Raw genomic sequence first — 10,465 nt, forward strand, 5'->3', positions numbered from 1 at the left:
GTGTCAAAGAAGGTTCAATCTAATTCCGCAATAAGGAAGGCATAATAAATTATTTCAGGCATCAGAAAGAGAAGGGTAAAGTTTGGTGTGAGTGGTCCTTCAACGTCCAAAAATTGCAGGTAGTAAAATTTGTTTTATAGCAACCATGATAACCAATGACTGATACAAAAATAAATTTATAATGTCATAGTAAGAAAAAAAAAAAGATAACTGAAATAATTAAATGCCATAGCACACAGATCCAAGAATGCCACTAAAGTCATACATTCTATTCTGTAGATAATAAGATGAAAATGCTGGTTTCCTCAACATCTTCAAGTAGGAGGTCTAGAGCAAGTACCCTTGCTTTTTCATATCAACTGTGCTTTGGTGTGAAAAAGAACACTGCACTAGCTCAAAGGTAACCTGCATTACCGGCATCCCAGTAGTTCACAAGCAATTCATGACTAGCGATAAGAAAGCAGGGGAAAAAAAGGATACAACTGCCCAGCGAATGCATGTCAAACAATGAAATACTAACTCAACAAAGGTACATCCGCACTTAATGGCAAAAATGCGTTATCCATGCCACAGGTGGCAGAAAGCATGCCATGTGAACATGCAAGCAGCATATTTTTTTTTTGTCGTCAAGGATTCTCGGGAGTTCCCTTTTAAGACATGTCGCTCGCCAGCAATAATGTGGCTGATCCATCAAAAATGGAAAACACAATGGGGACGTAACACTTCTCTCATCGTCGCTGATTGCAGCTACAGTGATTCAGTGCCAGATTGGATAATGTGTTTGCAGCAGTGGCACAAATACCCGAAAGTATGGCCAAATCAACATAGCACATTCTGTAGCCTGAGGCATGCCAAGCCCATTTTTTTCAAAAGGGCCCGCATACCTTAGCTTGACACCCTGTTCAGATTGTTAACAACTAACATTAAGCATCAGTCATCATATCAACAACCATGTTCAGATCTTGAGAGTCAAATGCATTGCATTTTTACAGAAAGCCTTAATGAAGAAAACTTTAAATGGTTCAGACAGGCAAGCTTAAAAAATGCTAATCCAGCTTCCATATGCAGCTGTAGAAATTATTACAAGCTGTAGTAGCACATTGTTCAATTAACTAGCTCAAAGGTTACCTACATTGATCTACCTAAGTAAAGTGTTGTGGTACAAACCACAAGTTAATCCAAGGCATCTGGCATCTCTAGAATTTGAGCACCCGCTCCTTTCCTACCTTACAGTGAGGTGATGCTAATGATTTTTTAATTCACTAAATGCATAACTTCGTAGGAACAGTTCCTAAAATGACTTCTGCAAAGACATCCAGTCATTTATATATATATATATATATATATATATATATATATATATATATATATATATATATATATATATATATATATATATATATATATATATATATATATATATATATATATATATATATATATATATATATATATATATATATATAAATGAATCTGCTTCAGATTTCATCTATTATGTCAGACATTATTTTTGCAGTCATGCTACAATTCATAAAACCTTGTAACACTGACAAACAATGCATCAGCCATGATGGACTGGTTTCTTACAAGGAAAATAGACACCGGGTAGCTGTTTAAAGTGAAATGCTAAAACATGAGCAGTTTCTCCATAGTCAAGGTAGGCAGTACTGTTTTTAACAACAACACAGTTTTTTGTAAGTGAAAATGTGGAAACAGAATTTGTTGTAAATCTGAATTATGTTTTTATCTAAATATTTGTAATCTTTGCACAGAACAAGAACACCAAAAAAGCATTATATTGTGTTCCTTGGCTATGGTTCCAAAATGTAGCTACAAAAATTTGTGCAATCCTACGGGGTGAATAAAGGTATCAGTGTCAGTAAAAATGTCAAACATATCCACAGAGAGAAATAAGAGAAGGAAACAAATGGGTGCTGCCCATATTATTACATACAGTGCAAACCAAACAATAAAAATAATGTGCACATTATTTTTTTTTTCAGCTATTCAATAGTGTGGAACCAAGAAATCGTGCTGTAAAAAGCCTGTCTATGCATCTATGCACAATTCCTACAAGAACCTAGCCTAAAGTGTGAAAACAGTTTACGGTATGAACGCTGATTTTTTACAAAGAAAACAGACACCAGGACGCTGTTTAAAGTGACATGCTAAAACATAAGCAGTTTCTCTATAGTCAAGGTAGGCAGCACCGTTTTTAACAACAACACTGTTTCTAGTAAGTCGGGCAGTATTTCCACTTGATCGAATCATAATCCCCTGTCAAAGTGGGCAACAAAAAGGTTTTAAAAGTTGTCTCTGTGAAAATGGCAGAGACAATAAAGCCTCACCGTTCCAGCCGTGCCGCGAACTATGCCACCAAAATCAGCTGCTATTGTGAGCTCATGACAGCTTACTCTCTAAAAGCATCCACACTGCTATTTCCAAAGTGTTGCCTACCAACAAAGTTCAGCACAGCATTTTCGTTACCCAGCTGCCCCTTTTGATGATATACTGTGGCGTACGAAGAAATTTTGTAAACTGCTTTACAAGCAAAGCTCTGTAGCACTATAGGTCTCTCTAAAACCTCTTTTCATGCCAAATGGAGCTTCACAGCAGCAACTTGTGCATTAATTAAAGGTAAGCACTTTCCTCAGCATGTAATTTACACACTAAAATATTATTTACAATTAAATGTCACCTTTGGCAGAGTATAGAAAGGAACAGAAAATGCTAAAACAAGTAAACTGTGAACCACACCACAAATGGTAGCTGTGGTGTCGATGAACTGAAAAATACCAGTTAAAGCTAACAATTACATGCCAACAACTAGCACACAACATTGCTGAAAGGTAGTCACCTTGAAGAATAAACTGCATCTACAACTAAAAACCTGCTGAGCGAAATGCCAAGCATGCACAAGTATTGAACTTATGTTGAACCTGAATCTTCTGAATAAAAATAAAGAAGATTAAAACAATAATCAGGAAATCAGACCATTTTTGGCCTTTGTAAATACTTGCTTGTTTATTTATGAGATAAAAAAACACTCTCTCTTTTTAGTCTAGACAGGCAGGGTATAACAAATAGAACAAACAAAAACTACGACTTTGAAAAATTCTCACACCGGGAAGAATTTGACAAAAAGCTCCTTGGGCAAATGATCGCCTAGTACACAAAAAAATCACCGTTTCACTTACAGGACAAATATGCTCACTATTCTTAAAATGGGCACCATTTATTCATTTGTAACCATTACCGAGGGTCCCGTAGCATTTTAATGCTTTGGAAGCCTCGTCTGTATATCTTACACTCTGTAACAATCATCTGAAACATATTTGTAACCGTTGTAGCAGAGAGAGTTATTTATTTGTTTGTTTTCACCCTTAGTTCCCATAATCCTGAGAACTCACGTGACAAAAGTTAATGCGTAGCGGCGTATGATGGTATGAATACTGCAAAGAGACCCGTGTGTTTTTCTATGCCTATGGTATTCAAGTGCATATCAAATTGAGTATTTCTGAATATCTGGAGGTTAGTGAATAAGAAAAATGATAACACTGTAGATACTGGATGGATGCATGCATCCAAGCTGAATGTTGAAATATGGCAAAAAATTACATGTCTATTTTACTGCTTTCTATGAAAACTAAGCAAATCTATGTGACACAATCCCAATGCTTTCCAAGACCTTATTGTCTGCTGCATTATTTAGTTTCTAACAAACAAATGATCCCATTGAAAAAATTCCCCTTTTTTCGTACAAGCAAACAAAATATTATGTAACCTAGCAACATCTAAGCTAGCTAAAATTTTCAGAATTTTTCTCTCCCAGATAAATTATCAAGTGACATTCCTGGCCAGCCAGCCTTCACCTGAGTTAATATTATTGAAGCTTTATTGGATGAATTTTTTGTTTTATGCGCATTCTTCTGGTTAGTGCTAGTCTTATCACCAAATAGCCAGTTGCAAGCCAGATTTACACTCGGTAGAAGTTTGCTGCATATTTGAGAACTGTCAAATGGAAGAACAATTTTTAAAGCACCCATTATTAATTACATTAAGTGCCCACCCCCTCTCCTAAAGACACTCTGCAAAGGCTAGTCAATTTCACAGTGCCTATACATTATAAATCTCACAGTATGAGTGTCTTATACAAATATGACACAAGTTTTTTGGTGACACAAAAGCATAATATGCTATAAATAGAAAAAACCCTCAAGGTAAACAATAATATAGGCACAGGTGCCATAATTAAGCATACTCAGGCAACTAGAATATCAGAAGCTAAATTTTAATTTATTTATTATTTGTAGTACAGCCATCACACCACATCCTATGTTTAAAGGGCTGCTTTCTAATGCAGAAATTACCTAAAGATGAAAATTTGTGTTCTTATATTTTTCTAGTTAATGGCACATCATATATCCTCAGGACTGTCTTTTTCATGCATTCAACATTAAGATATTGCGTCTGTTTACAGCACCAGTTTATAACAAATGTTGCAGTGTGAAATTTACCCAGCCAGTGAGACTCAATATATTTCTTTTCTAAAACAAATCATGAATTCCTGCCAAGAAAGAAGAGGAGGAGCAGGATTCTGATGTTTGCAAGTGGATCTTTTGTAAGATGAACAGGCAGTTGCGCACCCAATAGCCTCCTCTCGAAATATTTCACAAACTGGGGCATCCTTTACAAGTGCAGAGCAGACAGATGAACAAGATAACATGTGCAGTGTGGTGGAACAATTCACGAACCTGCAGCCTGTGAGCTAAATCCATACATAGCACCATACAAAGCCTCCTACCTCCCGACACAGCTTTCATACATGAGTGTAAAATACTACAGGAGCAGCCTTATATCGGTATCACACACGGCCACTTTCAATCAAGATCGGGCCTGATCCGGTTAAAATTTCTTAATCGTGATTGGCTTCTTTATGCAAGCTACAGAAGGCAACCAAACACTATTGACTAACTTGATCCAAGTTGGACTTCATTGTGGCAAGCAATGCATCGTGTGGCACCAGAATTACTTTTGCTAACTAGTGTGCCTTAGGCACCATCATAAAATAACAAATTTACATCCCAAAGACCGTGACTTTGCTCGCACGAACCTGAAAATCGTAGTGGGTGTCCAGTTCTGGGTGTGATCACTGTGCAAAATGAAGAAAAGCACCAATTTTGACAAACTTTAGATCTGGTCTGGACACTGCCAAGATGGCACATGGAAGCGGTGCATGGTTAAGGTGCGGTGCATGTAAGGAGAGATGGGGAGTGTTCCCGTAATGGCGTGAAAATTTTAGATATGCAGTTATATTGGAGGGGCTGCTTATTTAGAATTCCATGGTAATTACAGAGAAGCCAGAAATCATAAGGCTTATGAATAGCTACATGCTAACAGCACCAATTAATCAAAACACTTAAAAATTAAACGGCTTTAAACAGTTTTGCTAAATGGTAGCCAAACATTCAGTTCCTTGGCTCTAGCCTGGAAAAAAGTGGGAGGGGGCAGTAAGTAAGGTGGGCTGGACAGCCTAGTGCGCCAGTGCTTTTCGATCACAAAATAAAACACTGGTTTTTTGTGCAGAACATGGAGAGAAATTGCTGATAGACAATCCAGCATAGTCCCACGAATATTTCTGAGAAACATTAAGGCAATCACACTGAGTGCCCCTTAGTAACAGTTTGCATGTTCTCCCACATGAAGCTTTTGGATTTTGTAGTGAATTGATTCTGTATCTTCACAAATCCTTGTGACACAAAGGGAGAGCAGCACAAAATTAGACAGCCAGTATAGTAAGACTAGACAACTCGCATGCAAGATTCACAAAAGAGATAGTTGTTGCTTATTTGCAAATGTGTAACCTTGTAGAGATGTAGATCAGTAATAATTAGAACACTTTACAATCATTTTGACCCGTTATAATGTAATGATAAACAAATAATGCTGCAAGAGCTGAAACAGTATTTTCAAACATAAAAGGAAAGAGATATAGGTAGTAGTGCTTTTTAAAGCATACAAGTGTTAGCTATCAGAAATTAAAATAAAATATAATATAGAATACATCAATCCACCTGAAGGGTATGTTTTCCTATTTTACACTTTTTTTTTGTTTTGGTATTGAGAAAAAAAAAAGAAATCAATGAGGTTTGATTGTTATAAGCATGGCTCACTTATGATATAGGTTTTTTTTCCTTTAATCCTTAAAATGGTAGCATTGGTATTAAGCTCCTGCTAAAATAGAGTGTGCTTTGGCTATGCCACATGGCAACTTGAGTCTGTCTCCATCTTGAATACCGTCAGTCAATAAAACTGTGCAGCATAATATTACTGAGAAATGTAAGGCCTCTTGCAATAAGAAAAGAATGCTCCTTAGAAATGTGATGCAAGGCAGTACAGTGTGCTTTCATGGTAGAATAGTTGCATCATCTTTTACTTCTAGAAGTTCAGGTGCTGTGACGTAATGTCCCGGTCAAGTCGAGTGACAATGCTTTAAAAGGCTGCAATATATTGCACCTACAAGAGTTTCATGGAAATGCTTTGCAACGTGTGACAATAAAACGAAGCTGGGATTTTCGGTAGTCAAACCCAGAATGTTTTGCTCCCGACAAACAGGGTATGATGCCTTAGACAAGAAAATAAAGGTCACAAGAGGTAGAGAGATGTCAAGTAAAACTCAAGAATGAGAGGTAAACACACAAATGAGAGGTGAACAGCAAAGAAAACAAATTGGAGTCTCAGCTGGGAGGTAGCTTTGCTTTGGTGTAGCTGAGGCGTCCGACACGACGTGTGTGTTGTGACCCGTGCGAGATGCGCAGATGTGTGGTGAGATCACTAGGCCATGCAAACTCCTTGGTGCAGAGGTGGCAGGCATGCTTGACACGGAATGGCCGATGCATCTCCATGTGTCGGTTGAGGCTACCACGAGTTGAAAAGGCCCTGTTGCAGGTTCGACAAAAGGGACTTGCTTTCCTGCGAAAGAGAACCGTAGCTTCAGAAACCAGGCCCAATTTACAGCATGCTCGCTTTACAGTGTCTCGACACAAAGCTGTTCACCGCAACATTACAGGTTAAGAAGAATTTCGACACAAACAAGTCCCGCTCGAACCAACAGAATACGTGCACTAATTCATAGCTATCCAGATCTGGTAGTCGCATGATCACAGGGGACAAAATTTATGATGTACTATGACAAATCACCACAATTTGTATTATAATACTGATTTTCCTTCCTAGTTTCTTTCTAATATGACAGTGTAAAAGAGCCCGTGACAGCCCGCACTAATGGCGGCTGCACTGCTTGTGTGCGAAAAATGTGTGTTGTCAATAAGCTAAAGATCATGTTTCATGCAAATAGTAAAAAAAGATAAAAATATGGGCTTAAAACCGAAATTAGAATAAGGACTTCTGCATGGCTGCAAAGTGTTCTGCCACAGAGCCACGACCATGTTTGAAACTGATTAAAAGAAAGAAAAAAAAAACAGCCAGCTTTGCACTAATGGTGCTAAGCATAAATAAACAGTGGAGCTGGGCGACTTTTCTTATTTTCTTCAACCTTTCCTTCTCTTTGTTTTTTTTATCTCTTGTCAATATTCCTTCGTATTTTTGCTTTCTCTCTCTTTTTCCTCTTTCCCTTCTCTCTCCATATCTTGCCTCCTCTTTCAATCTTTCTTTCTCCCTCTATTTCCTACACTCCCGCAAGGATGTATCTCGTCCTCACTATAATGTCTACTAGAAGTGTGCTAATAGTTACTTTTGACACCAACAGAACAAATTGTACTGATCAGTAATCAAATACCTCTATAATGAATATAAAAAAAACACACTCGTTGAAAGTGTAAATTTAAAACAATTTTCAAATTCTATTATATTCACAAGGTGTGCAAACTTCTGCCATTACCCTGCAAATTACAGGCAACTCAATATTAAAAAAAAGGGTCACAGAATTAAATTTTCACTGAGAAAATTTTGTACATTCTTAACTGAGAAATTTTAATTTTAAAAAAGGTTGCCCACATAATGCGTAAAGTTATATAGACTAGACAAACCTCAGTTGGGGATTTAGAAAATCAGGAAATGATTCGAACAACATTTGCACTTATGAATAGTGTCTATTGGATTATAAGACCATTTTAACTTGTCATTTGAAAGTGTTAATTCATAATTTGTTCAGGCATGCAAATTATGAACAGGTGTTATTGAAGTTTGCCATACAGCTATTTGCTGAAGGTTATTAACCACTAACTATATTGTCTGCAATGTGACCACTATAGAAAATCATGATTTGCTGTTGTAAAGTGCATGCAGAGGTAGGACAGTTTAAACAAAGATAGTCTGCAAATAAAACTGGTGCCAACGTGAAAGCAAAAACCCTGATTTACAGGAATTTATCACAAATGCCACTACTACTACTTCAAAGTTTTTGTCACCCTTGTTATGTGTCGCTCAGTTGCTACTAACTTTCGTTACAAAAAAAGACTAGAATACCACCTCGTAAATTTTACTCAACTAGGTTCTTAGTTACATGTCTAGTTTGTGCGAGAGGGTTGGTGAAATCACTGCAGGGCACTGCAGATAAGAAAAAAGCACATTTGCTTTTTAATCAGAGCCACTTTGCCAGCCAGATCTGTGAAAGAAAACAAAAAATTTGCTGCAATATGAAAAGTCACACCTGGAAGAAAAGCCCGAGGCAGTCCAGTCGGCAGAATTTCTGTACAAGGATGGAGCAGCTGCCACTGCCTGACTCTGGGGCGGTACAGAGCCCCAGACAAGATAGATATCCTCAGGGAGTGGAGCATTACCAGCACTTGAATGCTTAGGATTACCTGCAGGCAACAAGACAATATGGTCACAAAGCCCATTCACTGCCATGCTGCTGTGGCCTCCTAACAACTTTGCTTAGAAAAAAGTTTCACTTCCCAAGTTCAGTCTGTTGTGGTCTTCTATGTAAGCTGCCTGCAACCTACCCAAGTCAAAGGCATAAGGAACACGTTCCGAGGTACAGAAACAATGTTAAACATTCACCGAGTTGTGCCAATAGCATCTGCAGGCCTTAGTGGTGCTAGCGATGAAGAAATGCAGAAAACCCCGTAAATCATTTCCTTTGCAGAGTTTCTGAACAATCTAGTGATGCAAGGGAGGATATCATTCTGTACTGCTGTGCTCTTATCAAATAAAAAGGCTCTTAATTACCCTTATTTACCTTGCTCTTTGTAATATACAGTAAAACCTCATTAATTTAAAGTCACTGGGACCATGAGAAGTCTTCAAATTAAGTGGGTTTTTGAATTTACAGAACATACAGTAAGTGGAATGCAAGGAACTTGAAATAATTCAAAGTATTATCAGGGCTGGTCATGTGCTGTGCTGGCTAACTTGTGGCTCCAAGGGTTATGTTTTCCAGCAGCAGAACATACTTGGTGCTCACATACAAGCTTACTGAGCGACCCTCAGCTTTATAGTTCTACAATACGAACGGTCATGCAATTAAGAAAATAAAAAGTAATGTTTGTAAATTAAATGAGCAAGAACAGCTGGAAGACAAGCAAACAAAACCCAAATTAAAGAAGCATGAGCAAACCTATCCATAACTAAATGAATGATGGGCGAAGATAAATTTATGGACAAATTGTGAATAAATAAAAGTGGAATATACAGAGCAGAATTCACATGTACTCTTCAAGACCCTGCTGCTTGTCACAGATCACACTTGGCACACAACCTAGGTCTCATAAGAGTTGCATTTATTCACTGTAAAAACATTACACACCACGGATTACTGCAAAGTACATATGCCCAATGAGAATTGGGCATCCCATAACCTAGCTGCAAAAAGCGAATACTGTGTAACATGAAGATCTAAATGTCTTCACACTTTTGCTGCATACAAAATGACAAATAGGTATACTAAACATGTGTGCATATATATACGGCATAACTGTGCACAGCTACAAGAGACTAACACACCAATACCAACACTAAGACAGCCTTATGGGCATCAGATATGCACAAAGGGGAAGTTTAGCATGCCAGAAAATGGGTGCCCTTAAAAAATGAATAACATGTAGCATAGCACATTGTAAAACATATCTCACTACAATGCCGCATAATAGAGTGATACACAAAAGCCAATAAAAATGGTGACAATTATAGTGTAAACACAAAATATCGAATATATGTATACAGTGTAAACAAGTAAATGCAAGCATGTAAATTTGCTAAACATAAAAATAGAGACCAAACGGAAGTTAATCTTATTTGTTTCCTTTACGCTTTTGATGGAATGTATGAATGCTTAAAAGAATTACCTGCAGCAAGAACACAGAACAAATGAGTATTGGCTTCAAAGATGCATTAGCATCAGCTGAAATTGAGCAATAGATAAGGCTCATTCTTCCAGATGATTAGTAATGCACTAATTAGCTGACACAACATAACTAGTCTGACAGCTGCACATCCTGTATGT

The 10,465-nt window shown here is 37.5% G+C and overlaps 1 protein-coding gene across 1 annotated transcript; it reads right to left on the reverse strand.

Moving 5' to 3' along the window:
* Positions 1-2,410: 2,410 nt before the first annotated feature.
* On the reverse strand, positions 2,411-9,873 carry LOC142814476 (uncharacterized). The gene is made up of 2 exons (XM_075893235.1): positions 8,672-9,873; positions 2,411-6,972 (listed from the first exon to the last, which is right to left on the reverse strand). The coding sequence occupies exons 1-2, from the start codon at positions 8,869-8,871 to the stop codon at positions 6,738-6,740; spliced, it is 435 nt and encodes a 144-aa protein (XP_075749350.1). The 5' UTR covers positions 8,872-9,873; the 3' UTR covers positions 2,411-6,737.
* Positions 9,874-10,465: the final 592 nt, after the last annotated feature.

The sequence above is a fragment of the Rhipicephalus microplus genome, chromosome 1 (genome assembly GCF_043290135.1).
Source record: "Rhipicephalus microplus isolate Deutch F79 chromosome 1, USDA_Rmic, whole genome shotgun sequence".
NCBI lineage: Eukaryota > Metazoa > Arthropoda > Arachnida > Ixodida > Ixodidae > Rhipicephalus > Rhipicephalus microplus.

Coding starts and splice junctions, on each gene's coding strand:
- LOC142814476 (XM_075893235.1), bottom strand. CDS start 8,871: ATGGCAGTGAATGGGCTTTGTGACCATATTGTCTTGTTGCCTGCAGGT. Junction 6,973..8,671: donor GCCTCGGGCTTTTCTTCCAG/GTGTGACTTTTC, acceptor TCTCTTTCGCAG/GAAAGCAAGTCCCTTTTGTC.